General features: G+C 42.4%; 1 protein-coding gene across 4 annotated transcripts in view; it reads left to right on the plus strand.

Moving 5' to 3' along the window:
- Positions 1-22,237, plus strand: part of invs (inversin) — a 28,188-nt gene that overhangs the window by 2,832 nt on the left and 3,119 nt on the right. For 3 of the 4 annotated variants that reach the window (XM_030750924.1, XM_030750922.1, XM_030750925.1), the window contains exons 3-17: positions 5,631-5,730; positions 6,121-6,287; positions 7,523-7,696; positions 8,281-8,448; positions 8,585-8,765; positions 11,140-11,249; positions 11,475-11,646; positions 12,410-12,565; positions 12,687-12,808; positions 15,379-15,486; positions 15,594-15,700; positions 15,789-15,998; positions 17,988-18,199; positions 19,480-20,041; positions 20,612-20,763. In XM_030750924.1, coding sequence (XP_030606784.1) covers positions 5,631-5,730; positions 6,121-6,287; positions 7,523-7,696; positions 8,281-8,448; positions 8,585-8,765; positions 11,140-11,249; positions 11,475-11,646; positions 12,410-12,565; positions 12,687-12,808; positions 15,379-15,486; positions 15,594-15,700; positions 15,789-15,998; positions 17,988-18,199; positions 19,480-20,041; positions 20,612-20,763 — 2,701 coding nt within the window. The remainder of the gene's footprint in view (positions 1-5,630; positions 5,731-6,120; positions 6,288-7,522; positions 7,697-8,280; positions 8,449-8,584; positions 8,766-11,139; positions 11,250-11,474; positions 11,647-12,409; positions 12,566-12,686; positions 12,809-15,378; positions 15,487-15,593; positions 15,701-15,788; positions 15,999-17,987; positions 18,200-19,479; positions 20,042-20,611; positions 20,764-22,237) is intronic. The other variant, XM_030750926.1, reaches the window with a different exon arrangement.

Genomic DNA, 22,237 nt, shown 5'->3' on the forward strand with positions numbered 1-22,237 from the left:
GTTCATCTCAGGTTATTGTGAGGTTGAGGTTTTTTTTTATTATGTCCTGATACGTAAAACCTTAGAATAGAAAGAGGGTGTACTTTCTTTTTCATGTGACTGTACATCATATGAGTAAAGTTGGCCTCTGTTGATTTATTTCTTTGATTACCAGTATCATGTTTACTGATTTAATTTTGATTAGGCAGTTGTTTGGTCAGTTAATACAGCTAGAAATGATTCCAAATACCAACCCTGCCAGCACTCCTAGGTGGGCCCCATATGGGATAAGCAAGGGCAAACATTATGGGCCCCATAAGGTTTTGTCTGCGGTTTCCATGGTGGCCCTACATGGGTTTGCCCAGATAGATTTTAACCGGCCCTGAATATGTGTTCATTGGGACCCAGACGGTTGACTTACATGAGGCCCATGCAGGGTCCATGCATAGCCCATGCATGCATGGACCGTATGGGTCCGAATGAACACATATTCAGGGCCGGTTAAAATCTATCTGGGCAAACCCATGTAGGGCCACCATGGAAACCGCAGACAAAACCTTATGGGGCCCATAATGTTTGCCCTTGCTTATCCCATATGGGGCCCACCTAGGAGTGCTGGCAGGGAAGAAATAGACCTGATGTCTGTTTACTTTGTCCAGAAATAAAAATAAAAAGAACACAAAGCTGTTCAATATAAAGTGATTTGAAACCGATCAAAGTTCTGGAAGCCGTAATTGGTGCTTGACTAATTACTTGAATGATATTTAGAATAAATAATAGCAGAATAAAGTCTTCTCCCATCAGTTATGTCAAAATCAGCTGGTCATATTATTTTGAAATTTGTTCCCACCTTTCATGACCCTGTATTCAGATGCAGATGGGAAATAAGGCTATGAGATGACTAATAACATACAGCATGCCGGGGTGTTTCCAGGCTCAAAGTGGGCCTTTATGAGTGATTGCTCCACATGTTAAGACCAACACTCTGCATTATCTTGCCTGATGGAAGTCTTCATTTTCCTGTCATTTTTAAACAAAAAATGTATATAAGCTTGAGTAAATTAAACTTAATTAAAAAAAAAAAAACCCCTTAAAGGAGCTTCTTTTTTTTTTTTATCACAGTCCTGGGGAACTTCCTTTAGTGGAAAGGCCTAATTCACTTTGGTGGGTGCCAAATTTTTTTGCATGCAGGAAAAACCTAGTGAACATGTTAGTTCTTTTCATCATCCTCATCCAAAGATGTCATTTCTCATCACACTCACTGCAGAGTAATGCAGCACACTCTCACACCAATCCGATTTCATCTGTCCATCCGCTTTCTGTTTTGCCCTCTCCTCCGTTTTCTGCTTTCTCCATCGTTTTCCATTTCACATTGCTCCCATTGATTTTTTTGTTTGTTTTTCCAGCTGATTATGTCCCTCTACTCTGATTCGCCGGTGGGCACATTGCTCTCTGCACTTTAATTGGACATTTAATTAGATCACAGTTTTAGTCCAATTAGACTCAGAGGTGTGGGGAAAAGAGGATGGAGGGGAGAAGAGGAAAAAGTCCCCAAGCTGGTGTCTCTGTCTTCCATCCCCCCAGCCCCTTCTCGTTCTCTCCCCTCTCTTCTCTGCACACTCTTTTTTTCTTCATCTCTCTATTTCTGTCTGCCTTGCTGTCTCTCTCTCCCCGCCCTCCTGAGGGTGGCTCATTAGTGATATAATGGGATGACACAAAACACACAGCTCCTCTAACTCTCAGAGTGTCTCAAGCAGTGGCTGAACTACACAGACAAGGTTACAGGGAATCTACTGGCAGTGTTGCAGAACTTGTCTGTTTTATTTATTTATTTGTTTTTGTTCTTGTTGTTGTCATTTCTTCCCGCCTTCTCTTTGAAGCTAAAAAGAGGCTAAGTGAAAGTGTTGGCAGTCTGCCACTCAAAGCAGAATTGATCAACCCACAAATACACACACACACACTCCAAACCACAAGCGTTAATGACAAGCTGGGCAGAACTCTAACGACTCAGTGGAGTGCTCCAGTATTATATTATAACACCTAATGAGACTAAGATAAGCTTCAGCAGCAGCAGCAGCCGTTTACATGCCAGTCAAATTCAGGGTTATTCTGCACCCCCATGATCCTGCCCTCTTTCTCCCCTTGTTTGTCGTAGCCTTTGCGTGAAGCATAACAACGCTGTTTCCCAGTGGATAAAAAACACATGGGTGAATGTAAACACACACACAAAAATACACCCAGGTGAATGCAGATATGCACACACTCAGGCTAAGGTGTAAGTCTTTAGGGGGAGCAAGCCAGTCTCTGTGTCTCTCAAGCAGCCACGTGCGCACACACACACACACACACACACACACCGCACCTCACTTTCTGAGTACCTAGGGAGGAAGATAGAGAGCCAGGCTCTAATGTATCTCTGCCTACACACACACTCCTTACCCTTCCACACTTCATATCTGCATCACTAATCTCTATACATGTACTGTATGTGTGTGGTTGTATTGGTGGAGTGTGTGAAAGACAGGTAGTAGGCAGGGGTGTTTTAGCCACAGGCGTAACTACCTGACCCCTGTGGCTGTGAGATTGACAGCTGTGGTCCCACCTAATTGCATTACTCTCCCAGGTGATTGGCTCACACCCTAGGGGCTCATTTGTCAGGATGCACCGTGGTAATGATGTAAATTAGCAGATCTATGTGTCACTCAGCCTTCTCCCCTCCTGCTGATTGGCCCTGCTGTGCCCAAGGGCTCGGCCCCCAGCTGAGGGAGGCAGCTCATTGGTCCTTGGGGAACCAGGAAGTCCCCGGGAAATAGGGCTTTACAGATTGGGCATCCCTAAGGGCTGATATTATCCTTCCTCCTACATCTATAACTGTCAGTCAAAAAAAATCGAGGAACGGATCCCTGAAGCTTCTATCTTCTATCTGATACACTCACACATAGGGGCATGCAGATGATATAGGAGCTCGTAATAGCCATGTGATGGCTAAGACGCTAAGAGGACTCTGTTCTAACTGTACAAACTGTAATAAAAATGTTTGTGTGTGTGTGTGTGTGTGTGTGTGTGTGTGTGTGTGTGTGTGTGTGTGTGTGTGTGTGCGCGCACACGCTCTAGAAATGAAATAAAGGCCACAGGCTCAGGCTCTGGCCCCCATTGCTAACCCAGCATGCCCTAGTCATGTTGTCTATCAAAAGCAGACACCTTCACAGTGACAGACAAGTAGAGAAGCATGTACACCATCATGCACACACACACACACACACACATACTTTTACCTGCTTGTCTCAATAGCATCAATTGAAGCGTTACTTACAGTGTGTGTGTGTGTGTCAGGAGGCAGCAGCTCATATGTTCGCAGCACTCCTGTCGTGTTTCTGAAAGGTTTCGTTGGAGTGTCTAGAGTCTTTGTTAAAATCTCTGCAGTTATATGAGGCAGAATATGAATAAAGACTAAATAATGTCAGCATCAGCATGAATCAATACTCATACAGATGCACAATCACTTGGTCTGGACCTCAGCCCATGATCAATGGTTTACTCTGAGTTATTGTCTTCATATTAACAAGTGGAGTGCTCCCTGAGGAACGCGTATGAATGGCTAAATGAGACCACTCCAAACCTCTCAACAGGACCTTGTGTTGTTTTTACACCCTCTTTTGTTTGGTTTCAGACGCTGCATTGCAAAAGGCTTTTTAGCCAAATTTGGATGCACTGTAGGTGTTTCCAAAACACTCAGGTCCTCATGAAACTCTAATTGCCCACTCTTGGTGATATGAATGTCCCTCACATAGATTCAGATATTGACTCATGTCCCTCGTGTTGGTGTTTGGCCAAATTATAACTTTTTTTTCCCTGCATCTAAGATTATTCATAAATCAATTCATATTTTATTGTGGCTGCTGGGGGTTTTCAAATAGACTTGAGAAGTGTTGAAAAAGATCAAAATAAATCGACAGAAGGAAGGAAGTTTGCATTGAGTGCACAATTGAAAGGAGGCATTGTGATTGTCTCAGTTTTTTTGTATAACAAGATTTCTGCATCATAAAGCAACATTGTATTATTCATTTATAAAGTGCAGCTTTGGCATCTCTGCTGTTTCTCTGTGTGTTAAGTTAAATATTTGCAGACTCTGTGTGTGCGTGTGTGTCTGTGTGAGCATTTCCATGTGCATTACTGACTGGGTAATGACTTTAAATTAGAGATGTTTAGAGACGTTTGTGGTTGATTTTGGTAAAGCCCATGTAAAAACTCTCTCTCACGGAAAATCACTTCCCATGACATGGCACATGTGCCAAACACACACACTGACACAGTAACACACACCTTTAAGGTGCCGCTTCTCTCCCTCCCACCCGCATTCTCACACACATAGACTTACGTTGCTATAAATGTCGTTACTAACCTGTATTAAGTCTCTGCCACTACTTGGCAGAGCGTGAGAAAGCAGGAGCATGATGGGTAATTGCCGTGCTGCACGCAGTGTCTACGGGAGCTCTCTTTATGAGGTGACCAGGGGGAGGGAGAGGGGGATGGAAGACACCGCAGTTCCCTCACTTCCCTGACCAAGAGTTTAAAAGTTTTTAAAACTGTGAATGAACTAATCACCTCGCCTTAATACTTACCAGTAATTCCCCTCAGGTATATCATTGTGAAATCTCTTTGGATGGTCATTTTTATGTTGCATCAGATCTGTGTGTGAGAGCGTTGATTAAAACATCTCGGAGAAAACTCTAATTGTGGCATAAGTTTGTGCCTCCAGCATTTATGTGTTTAGGGGCAATAATTGATTTTTGTGCTGCGCTCCGCGGGGCTTGTCCCACATCTCCTACCGAACACACTCATACACACTCACACACACACACACACACACACACATATGCACGTACACATACACATGCAAACACAGCAAGGCATGCTGCAGTATTAATGAGACATGAATAAGACATGAAGAGAGACCCCCCTCTTACACGCTCACACAGGGTCTCCCCCTCCCCAGCTGCTTCCTGTCTGCACGTTACCCAGCTTTCACTGCGCTCTGGTTAAGTGGGGCCAGGAAGAGATTTAACCCTCTCAGCAGGAGCAGACACACAGGTACGCACAAGCGCACACATTCAAGTGTGCAGACTCGCAGTGCCTGCTGCCGGCTCACATTAGCTCCCTTATTTTGTTATCGGCCTTATGTGTTTTACTTCAGGTGTTTATTATCTGCCCACAAGACGATCTATGTTTAAATTAATAATTTTATGCTCCTCTATGGCTCTATCACCATGAGATTAGTATACAGAAAAACTGGAAACTAAATGAGCTGGAGGTGTATATGTAGATTCTCGCAAAATTAGCAGTTAACTAGAATTTCTTCTTTCATCTTGAGAATCCCTGTTTTATTTAGAATATATTTATTTGTCACACCATATGATACTGTATGATACTGAATATGAAGTACTTAATTGTGACCGTGTCCAGTAATATGGGGGTGTGCTTTGAGCCAAGTGAATGCAAAGGAAACTGTCTAGACACAGTTTAATGCCACAGTGTTAAACACTTGATAAGTAAGCTCTGTGTGTGTGTGTGTGTGTGTGTGTGTGTGTGTGTGTGTGTGTGTGTGTGTTGTTGCAACTCTACTTGTGACCTTCCGTCTCTTTGCGTTGCAGGCCTCAGCGACGTCTAGCCCAGGACCTGCCTCTCTGGGCTCGCAGGTTCATGCAGCAGCTGTCAACGGAGATAGGAGCGCTCTCATCAAACTCATCACCGGTAAGGAGCGCACGGGCAACTGGCCTCTAAATCTTAAGTTCATGAATTCCCTCAGCTACAATGTAGAGATAGAGCAAGACACAGAAATAAAGGTTTAACATGTAGTGGCATGTGGTGCTTTAAAAATCTGGCATAATTTAGAAATTTGTGACAAAAAAAATATAAGAATGGCAACATAATGGTTCGGGTTAACAGTGCTACAGTGCTTCCTCATGACTCCCAGTTGCTCCAAATAAATAGATTTTTCTTATTTGAAAAGTAATGCAGGTAAAATTGCATTTTAAATACAAGAACAGATATTGTGGATAGTCAGTACAATCTTGATCACTATTGGGGTCATATCCTCTGATTTAAACCTTTCACTTGTACTTCACATGTGTCCATGTGTAGCAGAGCCCTTGCTGAAGGACCACGAGGACCAGTTCGGCCGGACTCCCTTGATGTACTGCGTGCTGGCTGACCGCCTGGACTGTGCAGAGATTCTGCTGAAGGCCGGAGCTTCGGTCAACAAGACCGATCTCAGCCAGCGAACTGCTCTGCACCTCGCTGCGCAGAAGGTATGGGTATTCACAAGTATGCAAATGAACACTGGCGCACACACACACACACACACACACACACAAATGTCATCACTTACATATGTCAGCCCTTTTTGTATTATTACCCTGACAAAATTCATCAAGAACTATAATTGGATAGATTTATAAAACTGAAATGAATATGAAGCCAGGGTGTGATCTCACAGAGGTTAAATAAGAGAAATTTTGACAGTCCATGAGCTCCAATGGGAAGCCAGTGCCCCCTAGTGGCTGTAATTATAGCCTTAGGGCTTATTAAAGGTAATATGAACTGATTTATGGTCCTCATACACAAGCAGTGCAGCTACGCATTCCCTTTGCACATGCTTACACATGAAGAATTATTCTGCATGGAGTGTTTCTGCTGTTTCACAGCATTTTAGCGGGACTTGATGTTCTTTTTAGTTCAATCTACACACTTCGGGACACTCAAGACAAACCATAAATGACAACACTTCCAGAGTGATGAGAATAATGGGATGTGGTGCTAATGATATCTCTTTACATCTCAGTTTTCTATTGGTGGCTTCCTTTATCGGCATGTACTGATACAGGATCATCATATCACTGAAGGGAGAGGGGAGGTAATAGGTTACTGGGATCTATCTCGTAGATGGGGAGTATGTGTATGTTGGGGGATGCTAGTGATGGGAAGCCCTGTCTCTTTGACATCTGATCAATAAGTGGCTGAGACAGCGAGAGAGGCAAGGGATTACTGATCTAATTGGACTGAGAATAGGAGGACAGGAACACACACACACACACACACACTCTCGCAGTCTGGATGCATGCTCACACACAAGATAGATCTGTCAGTCTGTGGCTTTGTGGTCGCAGAACGGCAGATATACAAAACACCTCGCACGCGTTCACGGTCACTGCTGCCGTGTCCCACTGTTGCACCCAGCGGCCTGCTGGTGAGAGACCAAAAGTGAGTATAAAGATGATGATGATGATGATGTGGAGGGGATGGCAGGCAGAGACAGAGCTGCTGTTCACTGTTTAACAGCTCATCACACACACTGTGGAGCGAGGCAGGAGGAGGGAACGAAGATGGATGACCTGTGGATTGAACCAGACGCCGCTAAAAGCCTGGGGAGTCAGTGTGTGTGGGAGTGTGTGTGACATTGTTGCTGGTTCATGACTAATGTTGAGGAGAATTGGTGATTTCTGAGCTTCTTATCAGCACAGTTTGTCCCACTTGTGTGCTGCAGGGGAACGTGCGTTTCCTGAAGCTGCTGCTGTCCAGGCGTGCTAACTGGCTGCAGAAAGATTTGGAGGAAATGACCCCACTCCACCTGGCCACCAGACACCCCTCTCCCAAAGCACTCGCCCTGCTGCTCAAGCATATCGGACCTGGAGAGGTCGACACACAGGACAAGAACAAGGTAGTGTAGTACAGCACATAAAGATCCATCTGTCTTTATAACGGTCCTCAGTCACAAAACAGCCAGTTGGGGCATCTGACCAATAACTTGCAAAGATACTCACTCAAGACGGTTTGGTAGATGTAGCAGCAGTTTTAAGTCATATACACATAAACACAGAGGCACGCTCAGTGAGCAGTTTAACAAACTATATCTTTGTCCTGTGTTCTGCTGATAAGACCACAAACACACAGACTTCTCTGTCTGCTGAACATGATGTATATCTGACATCAGTAGTTAGTTTTGTAATAATCCAATATGCATCATCGTGTCAGATGACAGTGGTTTCAGCAAATCTCAGAATAGCTCAGTAGTCGTCATGCAGGCAGTATCTGTGTTAAAATCTCAGCTTACTGGTGGACCTTCAATATGAGCTTTGTGTAGCACATTCCCTCATATTTCCTGGTTGCATTGTAGTGGAATCATTTTAAAAAAAAAAAAAAAACCATAAGCGGAAACCTCAAACCCAGTGTTACAACAGCCCATTTTCTTTTACGCTCCATTCAGTAATCTTTGTATCATCTTTTTCATCATTCTGTTTACAGCAAACTGCTCTTCACTGGTCAGCATTTTATAACCGACCAGAACACGTTCGTCTTCTGATCAAGCACGATTCAAACATCGGCATCCCGGACAGTGAAGGCAAGATCCCCCTGCACTGGGCTGCACACAGTCAGGAGCCCAGTGCCACAGAAACTGTCCGCTGTATACTGGTACATGCCATATCAACACACACGCGCTCACAAATACATTTGTCTTTATTTCCCATCCTTACCCGTTAGCCTGCGTGTTTGTGTCTCTTCCTCCTGTGTGTGTGTGTGTGTGTGCGCGTGTGTGTGTGTGTTAAAGGAAGCAGCACCCACTGAGTCCCTGTTGAACTGGCAGGACTATGAGGGTCGGACGCCCCTTCACTTTGCCGTTGCTGATGGCAACGAGGCAGTAGTGGAGGTGCTGACATCTTACGAGGGCTGTAATGTAACAGCTTATGATAACCTCTTCAGAACGCCGCTGCACTGGGCTGCTTTGCTGGGTGAGTTAACACAAGTTATATGCAGCTTATTAAAATAGCCTGCAAGAATTTCAGGTTGTGTATAAATCAAGGCCTTAAAAAATTATCATTTGAATTTTTTTCATAGTGGTAAGCTAAATCAAAGTCACAAATTTTCCATTCTAGCAGCTTAACTTTAGAGATCACCATGTTGAGCTCTCTTTCAGTCTCTCAACCACTTTGGCGATGGACAGGTTGACAGATAAGGTCAGGCAGGAGTCTCCATGGACTATGATGTTTGCAGACAACATTGTGATGTGTAGGGAGAGTAGGAAGCAGGTGGAAGGGAGCCTGGAGAGGTGGAAGTATGCACTGGAGAGAAGAGGAATGAAAGTCAGAAGAAGCAAAACAGAATATATGTGTGAATGAAAGAGACACAGGTGGAAAGGTGAATGTGTAAAGAGTGGAGGGAGTGAAGGTGGATGAGTTTAAATACCTGGGGGTCAACTATTCAAATGAGAAGTGAGGAAGAGAGTGGAGGCAGGGTGAACCAGGTGGAGTTGTGTCAGGGGTGATTTGTGACAGAAGGATAGCAGAAAGAGTGAAAGGGAAGGCTTACAAGATGGTAGTGAGACCTGCTATGATGTATGGTTTGGAGACACTTTCGTGGCACAAAGACAAGAGGCAGAGCTGAAGGTGGCAGAGTTTAAGATCTTAAGATTTTCACTGGGAGTGACCAGAATGGACAAGATTAGAAATGAGTACATGAGAGGGACAGCTCAGGTTGAGCAGTTTGGAGACAAAGTTAGAGAGGGAAGGTTAAAATGGTTTGGACATGTACTGAGGGATAGTGGATATACTGGACAAAGGATGTTGAAGGTGGGGCTGCCAGGCAGGAGAAAAAGAGGAAGAGCACAAAGAAGATTCATGGATGTAGTGAAGGAGGACATGTAGAGGGTTGGTGTGACAGAAGAGGATGTTAAAGATAGGGTGAGATGGAGGCAGACAGTCCGCTGCGGCGGCCCCTAAAGAGAGCAGCCGAAAGAAGAAGTTGGAAATACTTCTTTGTTTTTGAAGGGAAAATACATTCGTCTTGATCTAATATGACATGAAATTGATCAGAAATGTTGTGGATGACCATCAAAGATTAATGGAATCATTAATCATAAATAATTCATGATTCTTAACTGAATGTCCAGTGAGACAACATGTTACTGTTAACAGCTGATCAGTCTAGCCGATTATGTTGACACAGCAGAAAGCGGATGTGCTGTTTAAAAATGGAATAAATGTAACTATTTGAGTGTGTGGAGAATCATCCTATTTGGGTTTGAGCATAGTCTCAAAATGAACAAAAAAAAAAATTCCTTATAAAACTTCAGATTACACATGTTCTCAGAAATTAAGGGTTTTATATATAAAAACACGTCAAAAAATGATCTCATAGAAAAATGGGAACTATTCAATACTCTCAGAACTGTGCAAAGCAGCTTTAACCAGAACAGAAAGAGAAGTGGGGGCACTGGTGCAAAACTATGTCTGTGGTTTAAAATAAGACACCTCCCAGGTCCACAACTGACAGCTTCATTAAACTGTAGCCATGTGGGCCAGATTGGTCTGGTTTGTGAAGTATTTTAGGATCTTGGTCACACTGGCCTCTTTCCCAGTGTGACCAACAGGGTTCCGGTGTTGTGCGAAATTCTGTTCCCCCGTGAAAATCTGTTCCCCCTGTTTCGGGAGAGCGCAGCCAGAGAGGCGGATCAGACAGTCTTCACTTCTGATCAATTTCTCGGTAAAAGTCTTTGATAGTATTTATTCCTCTCATCAAGAACAACAACTCCTGTGAATATGAAAACATTTGCTCTTTATTTGCCAAAGTTACACGGGGGGGGGCACCAAATATTTCAGCCATCCAAAATATTGTGTTCCCCCTCCATGACATGGGAACAAATTAATTTACCAGCAAGTCTTTTACAGTGTCATTTTACCGAGAAATCGATCAGAAGCGCCGTGAAGACGGGTCGGATCCGCCTCTCTGGCTGCAGTTCGTGCTCCCGACACAGGGGGAACCGAGTTTCACAAGGGAACAGAATTTCGCACAACACCTGTTCATTGGGAACAACACGGGCACGGGCACTGGCACGCGAACCGGTTCCTCGGCCGGTGGGAAAGTAGCATCAGAATAGCTTTCATTTAGAACAAAAATATTCATTTCTAAGTGACCCTAAACATTTGGATGGCAGCATGTGTTGACTTAATGCCTCATTATAGCTATCTACTTTCTTTACTGTCTTTTTAACTGTTAACTGTACAAACAAAAATGCATCTTTAGGATGGAGTGGTTGAGCTGTTGTCCTGGCTCTTCCCGTCCTCGTCTCCCAGCGCGTCCTTCTAATGAACAGCATGTCTTTTTCAGGCCATGCCAAAATCGTCCACCTGCTGCTGGAGAGAAACACATCAGGCACTATTCCCTCAGACAGCCAAGGAGCAACACCTCTGCACTATGGGGCACAAAGCAACAATGCTGTGAGTCACTAACATGCATATTGTTGATAATGAAATGATACTGTTTTATAATGAAGAAAGATTTTAGATGCTTGGTTGTTCAGTACACCTATTTTTAAAAAAGAGCATTAATTACACTAGATTAATAATTAATAGTTTGTTGGAAGCATTTTTTCACTATCTCTCTTGTCTCACATCAAAAAAACTAAGCATAGGAAATGTGTTTGTCTTTCTGTGTGCCTGAAGGAGACAGTTGGTGTGTTCTTATCCCATCCGTCAGTGAAAGACGAGCCTGATCTAGAGGGGAGAACGGCGTTCATGTGGGCTGCTGGGAAGGGCAGTGACGATGTCATTCGCACCATGCTGGCCCTCACCCCGAACATTGACATTAACATGGCAGACAAGTACGGTGGCACCGGTGAGGACTTGAAAAACAAGAACTAAAGCTCCTATGAGCTGATTTGGCCTACTTCCCCAGTCCTCTATGTGCTTCCAGGGAATGCTGACATAATTTCCCTGGTCATGTTACTCCACACACACACACACACACACACACATACCTTTGTCCTTACTGTTTGTTTGTTTTAAGCTAGGGATGGTGATGTCACAGGGGATTCCCCCGAAGGTGCAAAAGAGGCAGTGAGATCACATTAGAGAGGGAAGTGATACTGTGAGCAAAATTAGTGCAAGCCAAAGCTGTTCTTTGACAAACACACATGCATGCAGGCGCCCATGACTTCCTGCCATGCTCTGACCCCCAAGGCTGTTTGGACTTATAATCTCCATGGCGATAGCCCCTATGCTTGTCCAGGCAGTCATTGTTTATGCATGAATTACATGCAACGGATGAGTCATGCTAATTAGACAGTGTGAAGGGCCATGTAACTGACCGGATCACTTCCATGCACTTGACTCCAGTCTGTACTGTCTGGGGACTGGAGTGAAGGCAAGGAGGGGTATCCATGAGAAGGATTAAGTGTACCACTCCTCATTAAATTTCTCTGTTTAACCCTCCACTGACCAGGCTGTAGCCACAGCCCAAATAGAAGCTGTAGACAAGGGAATGATGGGAAAAAAAAGAAGGGACAGCCATTAGAGTCATTGTCCTCACAGTGATTATTCTCCAGTCAGATTCGGACAACATGTTTTTATCTCATTTGTGCATGTGTGTGTTTAAACAGCGCTCCATGCGGCCTCCCTGTCAGGCCACGTGAGCACAGTGAAGCTGCTTTTGGAGAAGGGAGCAATGGTTGACTCTCTGGATGTCATGAAACACACTCCACTCTTTCGCGCCTGTGAGATGGGACACAGAGATGTCATACTTACACTGATCAAGGGTGGGTGTTTTTAACATACATTAGTCACACTTTCTCAGATTTTGGGCACAATTATTGTTGGAAAATTATATTTTTCAGTATTCTTTTGGTCTTTGTAACCATGTGAATGCTTTGAATAAAGGTTCTGCACGTGTTGACCTGGTGGATGTAGATGGTCACACTGCTCTGCATTGGGCAGCTCTAGGGGGAAATGCTGAAGTCTGTCAGATACTGATGGAGAATGGGATAAGTCCCAATGTACAGGTATGCATAAACATGTTTCATTAAAGGGGTAGTTCAGACTTTTGGGGGGGCAGGGGTTCCTCTCCAGGAGCCAGAGGGTATATGTGTCACGATGAGGGGCTGTGTGTGGAGGGAAGGACCCAAGTGCAGGACATACGCAGACGTAAAGTAAAACTTGTTTATTTGCCGGGACTCGAAAAATACAAAATACAAAAACCAGAAATCTCAACCAGGGCAAAAAACAAACGGAAGCCTGGGAGAAAACCAAAAACCAAAACACACAGCTAGGAGGGGAACACTGGGGAGAACAATGACAACGACGCAACAACTAACAAAGGCAGACTAAGGGTTTAAATACACACAGGGGAATTAGGGCAAGTGGAAACAACAGGGGACGACAGGTGAACCAAATGAACCTAATAACAAAGGGGAAGCAAAACTAGATACAAAACACAGGGAACACGAGATTGTCAAAATAAAACAGGAAGTAACCTAACCAAAAACATGCTGACTTAACAGACTGACAAAGGGAGTGAGAACATGACCAACTAAACCAGACCTGGGACAAAGGAGAGACACTAAGAAACACAGAGAACTAAACCAAAGGGAACCTAAATACAAGAGGGTCATGACTTACACACACGGGAGTACAGGGAAAACCAGAACATGAAAAACCAAAAAGAAACTAAGATTCAAATACTAAACTATAACCAAAACTAGAAAAAGAACAGAACTTCACAAATAGAAACCAAAACACTGGGCCACCAGCCCAGGATCATGACAATATGGAAAGTAAAGATATTTATTTTCTCTTTAATTAAACAATTGATGCTGAAAAGTTAAGAAGTTACTAACAGACAGATGGTGGGAATAGACAGCTGAACAGGATGCATTGATTATTAAAATAGGTAAATAGTGAATACATGGTTGAGAAAACAAAGTACAGTTGGGTCCATAATTTGTTGGACAATGACCCAGTTTTTTTTTAATTGTGCATGTGTACACCACACCAGTGGATTGTAAATCAAACAATCAAGTTGTTGTGATTAAAGTGCAGACTTTCAGCTTTAATTCTAGGGGTTTAACAAAAGTAACTGTTACATTACAGACATTTGATACATAGTCCCCCATTTTCAAAAGCTCAAAATTAAGTGGACAAACTGGCATAATTTTAAGTTTAAGAACTATTTCTAATACTTGGATGAAAAGCATGTTGTGTTGGGTTGGGATCAGGTGACTGACTTGGCCATTGAAGAATATCTTATTTCTCTGCCTTAAGAAATTCTTGGGTTGCTTTTGCAGTTTGCTTTGGGTCATTATCCGTTTGCACTGTGAAGCACGCCTGATCAGTTTTGCAGCATTTGTCTGAATCTGAACAGAGAGTACAGTTTAGTTGTCTTATGTGCTCTTTCAGTCCTTTTGGTGTCTCAGAGCTGGTCAATGCTTTAATTATTTTTAAAAATGGACCAGATAGTTAACGTTTTTGCGGTTTTAACGGTTTTTCAGTCTAATGATGGCCTCCTTTCCTTGCATCAACATCTCTTTTTGGGCCTCATATTTAAAATTACAGTGAAAAAGTATATAATACACTTTGAATAAACTTCAGATATTATGCCTGCTTCATTTGTCATGAAATAAGAAGGGAACAGGCCTCATCTGCTTGTCAGTTAGTTGTCCCATTACCTTTGAACCTCTGAAAATGGGGGATCATGTATAAAAACTGCAGTAATTCCTGAACAGTTAAAGCAAAAATGTTATGGTTAGCAGTTAAATTGTCAGTTACTACCTGGACTGAATGTTGAAATAGTGCCGTAAAAGATGAAATAACAGTGCAGACTACATTTTTAAACATAAAGGGTAAAAAGTTAAAAATTGTCACTGAACTGAACATTATTGATAGCAGTTTAATGATAGCAGTAGATAATGAAACAGTGATAGAATGGGTGAAATAGTAAAGCAATACTTAGGGGCAGTTTTTCTAACCATAAATAGTTAAGCTGAATGTAACATTAAGTGTAAATGGTAAGATTAAAGTAGTCCAAATCCAGTTCCAGTGAACATAATAGAACAGGAGAGGTGATGAAGGGATGAAAAAGGTTGGAAATCACCTCTATTACACAACCAAATTTCATGTTGTGGCTCATTATCCTGTTTTTCTAAGTGTGACCACCCACCTGTTACCTCAGACCTGCAGCAAAATTGCAATAAAGTTTAACCAAAGCCAGTGTGCTGCTGCAGCACTATGTCATATTGAATTTGTATGGTCAACTGGAAATTTTGCTACAGTAACTTCTTTTTCATTTAAATTGCTCTTATTTGTTAATGTTTACCAGTGTAATCAGCTCTTTACAGCAATACAAACAATCCGTATATAAATATCACAAAATAACATTGTTATGAATAATCTAATCCAAGTGATTTTGTAGTTATATACTGAGCATGAATTTTGGATTTGTCCACATTAATTAATAAATAAAAACAATTTGGATCTGTGTGCCCAGCAATGAAGCACATGACCGATCACTGTGAGCTTCAAAGCTATTCATGTAACAGCTGCAAAACTTCTGATCTGTTGTGTTAACTGTTTGCAGGATCATGCAGGACGAACTCCACTGCAGTGTGCTGCTTACGGTGGTTACATCACCTGCATGGCTGTTCTCATGGAGAACCACGCTGATCCTAACATACAGGACAAGGAGGTAAGAAATTGCCTGTATTTGCCTGCATACCCTTTTCTAGTCTGACTTCTTTTTGTAATCTTTAAACATACAATTTTAAGTCATTTTTTTCTTTATGGGGGTTCCAGGGCCGGACTGCTCTCCACTGGTCATGTAACAATGGCTACCTTGATGCTGTGAAACTGCTGCTGGGCTACAATGCCTTTCCCAATCAAATGGAGCATACTGAGGAGAGGTGAGGCCGGAGACCACAGTGAAGGCAGCAGAAGGCTGAGGCTGTAAAAGTAGGAAAACAGATTTATGAACCACTCTATGTTGTGCAGGTACACCCCTCTGGACTACGCTTTGCTGGGGGGGCACAGTGAGGTGACTCAGTTTATGCTGGAGCATGGCGCTCTGTCCATAGCAGCCATCCAGGACATCGCTGCTGCCTCCATCCAGGCTGTCTACAAGGGCTACACCGTCCGCAAGGCCTTTAGGGAAAGAAAGCAGCTCCTCATGCGACATGAGCAACTGCGCAAGGATGCAGCCAAGTGAGAAACACATACAGGGGTTTGCCAGACTTATAGGCACAATGGTAAAGACAGGAAGTGGCCATGACAAGTTTTTATTTACCAGTTCCACAGGATTTTAAGGTGGCTATAATTAAATCATTACTTAAAAAGCTATCACTTGATCAAGCTGTCTTAGCTAATTATAGGCTGACTTCTAACCTTCCTTTTATCTAAAAAAATAGTATTGCAAAACAGCTAACTGATCATTTGCAAAGGAATGGTTTATTTGAGGAGTTTCAGTCCGGATTTTGACTGCATCACAGAACAGAAAAAGCACTAGCGAAGGTTACCACTGGCCTCTGACAGTGGACCCGTCTCTGTGGTTATCCCGTTAGACCTTGGTGCCGCTGACCTCAATATGTTACTACAGAGATTTGAACACACAGTTAGTATTAAGGAAATGCATTACAGTGGTTGAATCATATCTATCTGATAGACTCCAATTTGTGCATGTAAATGAGTGAGTCTTCTTCACACACAAAGGTTAGTTATGGAGTTCCACAGGGTTCTGTGCTGGGACCAATACGCTTTGCATTATACATTATTAATTCTTTCCTTAGGCAATATTATTAGAAAACACTACATACATTTTCATTGCTATGCAGATGATACCCATTTATATTTATCTATGAAGCCAAATGATACAAATCAATTAATTAAACTACAGGTACATCTTCATTAGAGAACCTGGATGACTTCTAATTTCCTGCTTCTAAATTAAAAACAAAAAAACGAGCTTATTAACCAGCTAATTACTCTGGATGGCATTACCTTGGCCTCCAGTAACACTGTGAAGAATCTTGGAGTCATTTTTGACCAGATATGTCCTTCAATGGGCACATTAAACAAACATGAAGGACTTTTTTTTTTCATCAGTACAATATCTCTAAAATTAGAAACACCCTGTCTCAGAGTGATGCTGAAACACTAGGTCATGCATTTATTACTTCTAGGCTGGACTATTGTAATTCATTATTATCAGGTTATTCTAAATGTTCCCTGAAAAGCCTTCAGTTGATCCAAAATGCTGCAGTGACAGTACTAACATATCTCTCCCATGTTAGCTTCTGTCCGCTGACTTCCTGTTAAATCCAGAATTGCTCATAGCTGGTCATCACATTGTTAGAGTTCTCTCTCAAATATTGTAATCTTTTTACAACAACAGTCACCTCAATGTGCTTTACAATATAAAGCACACTGAGGTGACTCTTGTTGTGAATTGGCACAATATAAATAAATATTGAATTCAATTGAAAATATTAATATTAATATTTAACATACAGTATTTGGTTTTCTAGACATACACTGAACCACACTCTTAAGCTGATTATATGGCTTCATGTTGCTTATATTCATTAGTAGTTACTCACTGACATCCCTCTGTTTGTCACACACTGTGTTTCGTAATTTACATTTACTTTGCCTTTGAAACAGTCACACTCTCTCCATATCTATCTTTCTTTCTGTCAGCCCAGCCCACACATACGTCTCCTCTCTGTCTGTTTCTTCTGGCTTGTTCTCCTTCTGCCATTTGCTCACCAGTCTTAAAGCTTTTGACAAGTAAATTTGTTTTAAGAGGGCACATTGACTTCAAGTTTTTATGGTAATCCAAGCAGGTTTTATTTAGACATGCCTTTCGTGCAAAGTTTTGTTTTGTTTTTTCACATATTGCTATGATAAGCACATACCCTTATCAGATTATTTTTCTGCTATAAAGGAGTTGCAGGAATATCCATAAAAATAAAGTCCTGAAGTAAAAAACATAACAAGAAACCTGCGATATTGCCTGTTCCAAATGATCAGCTTTCTTCTACTGATATATGGTGCGGCAGCTGAGCCAAATTATATGCAATATTATAAACAGCTTCAAGCATAGCTCACAATGAACACCCTTGTCAATACATCATAACTCAGCATTTCTCTTGCATTTTTGCCTGGGCCTTCGCTCTGAATTTTCTTTGTGTTTAGGAAGCGAGAAGAGGAACAGCGGCGGAGAGAAGCTGTGCAGCAAGTTTCAGTGGCCACAGCAGAAAAACGGAGGGTTTCACTGGTGAAAGCAGAGCAGGAAAAGTTGTCCTTAGTGAGCATTATAGAGGACTTATCCATGAATGATTCATTGATGGAAACAAAGAAATCATCCAAAGCTGAGCGCACTAAAAGCAAAGAGGAGAGACACAAGGGTACGGAAGTGCAGAAATGCTTAAAGTTGTAGTTTGAAGTGTAAATGATAATGTGTTTACAAGTGTGATTCAGTATACAATAGAAGTGAGGACACCCCTGTGCAATATCACTTAAAGGTTAAATGATTCAAACATTATACCACCTTATTGTAATCATATTCCTTCTAAGTAAAACAGTGGGGTTATTGCTCAGATGTAAAATAAAAATAAACCCCATGGGAGGAACTGACAATACTTTGTATCTCCACCTTTATTTTTGATGAGAGACTGAATTCTCTTCAGAATGGAGGATGTCACTGTAGCAGTAGAGATTTTATGCCATTCTCCAGTGGACAATTTTTCAGATTTTTGATAATCTTCCCAACACTTTTTGCTGTCATGGGGCCCCATATCACTGAACTACTGCCTCTGTGTTTCCTACTCAGCTTCACCCCAAACGTGCTGGGCTCCTCCTTAACCAGACACTTTATCTTGGTCTCATTAGTTCTCTCTAATATTCATCAGGTTTTTTTCATGTTCTTCAGAACACTGGCTGTTTTCTGCTGAAGAGCTGTCAAGGGCTTCATTGAGTTGGACATTATGCAATTCTTCAAGCTGTCGGAGCTGTCGCCGAAGCTCTGACTTCCAGTGATAACCCTTGTGGCAAGTCTGAAGGACTTTCAAAGCAGGGCTGTGTAGTAGTGTGCTGTCCGTGGACAACCACTACACTTCTGATTAGTGGTCCTATGGCTTATTCCCTCCATTCCTGATTGTTGCTGCATTCGAGTTTTTGCTGATTTTTAGTGCCTTGCTGATCTTCCTATTTCCTTTGCCATCTTTTTGAAGACCCACAGTCAGATTTTTTAATTCCTCTGCAAATTATTTTCCTAGTGAAACTGTGATGCACATATACAGATAGACACAGCACATTACATCCAAAATTAGGAAAGTTTTAGTCGTCAAAGCTAATTTTCTAACCTCGTTTATGCAATTAGGCTAACTAGAAATCAGAGGTGAACTCAGTTTTAATTAGTCAGGGGCCTGTATTTTTAGTTTAATCCGAAGTAGTCTGCCTTATTTCACCTTATGAAATAATGCATTTTGAATATTGACTTGAAAGTGACATTGCACAGAGGTATACTTTACATAATGTATGCTCACAACAGGAAATTAAAATGAACTGTTAATTGAGAAAATGCATTCATTTTGACTGAAAGACAAACTAGACAGTACAGACAGTGTTTTGTTGTTTTGTTCATTTATATAATAATTTTTTTTATTTTTAACTCCACCCTCACCAGCCCACAAGAGCAGGTCCTCTAGAAGAAGTAAAGAAGCTGAACCACATGACTCTCCTGAAGCTCTGGACTGCAGTCATGTGAGCAGTGAAACTTCACCCGGTGCTCTCCAGACCACCAGGCTGAAAGAACTTCTCTCGCCTGCCGGCTTCAAACCCACATCTCCCTCCGTGCCCAAATTCAGGGAACGACCTTCCTCAAACTCATCCAGTCGTTCCACTACCGTCTCCTCTGTGGACCAAACTGAGGCCAGTAGAAGAGACTGCATACCTCTGAAAAAGAGAGGCACTCACATGAGCGTGCAGACACCCCTGGCAAAGACTGATGCCCACACCTCGCCACAAAAGCACAGGAGACATAAGGAGCGTGGTTCAGAGAAGGCCAAAACCAAAGACCAAACTTGCTCAGCCTCTTTAAGAAGCAGCTCATCTCTAGATCACAAAAGCCCCTTGAGAAAGGCTGCCTCACATGCACCAATGTCAACACGCACACACAGGGAATATGACAAAGCGCAGTGCAGGAGGTGGAATGAGGCCGCACACATCATCCAGCGTGCCTGGCGAAGGCAAGTTTAAATTTTTCTTCTTGAATGTGTTTATGTTCGTACCTAGAGGGTTGTTCAGTAGCTGAAGCTTAGTTGACTGTGGGATATTAGCAGTGCCATGTGGCATCCACATGTGCCCTCTTACGAATACCTCTCCCCCCGTCTTCGGTCTGGATGCCATGAACACTGGAGCAGTGGGGGGGAGAGCGTGGGAGAGGGTTGAGACAAGGAGGCAGGGGACAGAAAGGCTGTAATCTAGAACCTTCATACTAGTTTAACAAGAGGCTAAAAGTTCAAAAGTGCTGCTCTAATAGCTACCAGAAACCTCTCGTTGCTTTTCTCTCCCTCTTATACTCAATGTGTTTCTCTTAGAGGATGCCAGTCCGCTGCAGGGGGCCCTCTGTTTCTCCTCAGCTTCACAGTTGTATTGTGTATATGTTGCCTATTAATTTCCTTGAATAAACTGTTTACTTTGTTTACGCTTAGTGAGAATTAGTGTGAGGACTTGCCAGCTTTTAGAACTTTGAACGCTGTTAGAGATTTTTTTTTATTGAACTGCATGCATATGTATGCATGGATGGGTGTTTGCAGGTTTTGTGCACGCAGACGGAGGGAGGTAAAGGCCCAAGAAGAGGTGGAGTTCAGTGATTCAAGCTACAGCCATAACAGGAAGAAGGTGGAAATCAGAGCTCAACCTGGTAAACCAACACAGAGTAAGAGCTCTGTGCTACAAAGCATCTATGGTAAGATCACCTGCATACTACGTCTTATTTCATTTCATTGCTATTTGCACTCAGCTGTTCCTGCTAAATCTGATCAACTGCTCATTAATACAAATATCTAGTCAGCCAATCATACGGCCGCAACTCAGTGCATTTAGACATTTAGATGTGGTCAAAATGGCCTGTTCAAGTTCAACCCCCAGCATCAGCTAAGACAGGAGTGGCACCCTGTCTTTTGATGGTGCATGGATCGGTCCTGCCTTGTATCAGCAGTTCGGGGTTGTGGTGTAATAGTGTGGGAGATATTTTCTTGGCACACTTTGGGTCCCTTCACACCAAGTGAACATCATTTAAACAGCCCACCTGAGTATTGTTGCTGACCATCTGCATCACTTCATGACTTCTGATGGCTGCTTTCAGCAGGATAACACACCATGTCACAAAATTCAAATCATCTCAAACTGATTTCTTGAATATAACAATGAGTTCACTATCCAAATGACCTCCACAGTCACCAGATCTCAGTCCACTAGAGCACATTTGGGATTTGTTGGAACAGGAGATTCTCATCATGGATGTGCAGCAACTGTGTGATGTTATTATGTCAATATGGACCAAAATCTCAGAGGAATGTTTCCAGCATCTTGTTGAATCTATGCCATGAAGAATTAAAGTGATTCTGAAGGCAAAAGAGGGTCCAGCCCAGTAAAAGCAAGGGGGTGCCAGCCTCTACCAGGGCTGAGAGACAGGCAATCTCTCCTGAAACAAGTTTACAAAATGGGTTTGATAATATATGCATATCAGTCTCTCTCACATCCATTTTGAAATGTATGGTCAATCCTGTGAAATTTCACTGAAGTCTGAAAACGCAAAGGCATAAAGACCAAGCAGAGCTATTTCAGACTAAACAGTCTTCGAGTGCAATGCTGCACTTAATTGCTCTGGTAATATAATATTGGATTAATCAGGATGATGGCTCACAACTGAAATAATGACTTTTCAATTTCCAAACACTGGGTTTTAATGTTTCTAGTGGCTGAAATGCTGAACAAATGCAACACTGTGACCTGTGAGTCTGACTGAGTGCATGCCAAAACAGGGAAAAACACTTTTTCAAATTTCTCAGCTGCCATCGCAATCACTTTTTTGGGGGGGCGAGTAAAGAGATGACAGGAAAAGAGGAGGCCAGACTCTTAACAGAAGCAGGAACCTTACAGTTTGTAAGTAATTAATAATGAGCAGGACAGTGATGTTATTAAACTTATAGTAGAAATTATCAGCTGCAACTTTGGCAAATTGGAAACAATAGAAATTAAGCGTAACAAATGCAGCTTTGAAACTATAGTAGTTCTATGTGGTCTCTTCATGCTCTGTGACCCTTTTACATTTTTATAGCAGCTCATGGAGGCTAAAACTCCGGGGTGGAATTTGTTTAGTAGAAATGTGTTCCATTGTCTGAAGCTTTAAATTACGCTGGGGTAAGTTAATAGGAAAT

The sequence above is a fragment of the Archocentrus centrarchus genome, chromosome 16, assembly GCF_007364275.1.
Source record: "Archocentrus centrarchus isolate MPI-CPG fArcCen1 chromosome 16, fArcCen1, whole genome shotgun sequence".
NCBI lineage: Eukaryota > Metazoa > Chordata > Actinopteri > Cichliformes > Cichlidae > Archocentrus > Archocentrus centrarchus.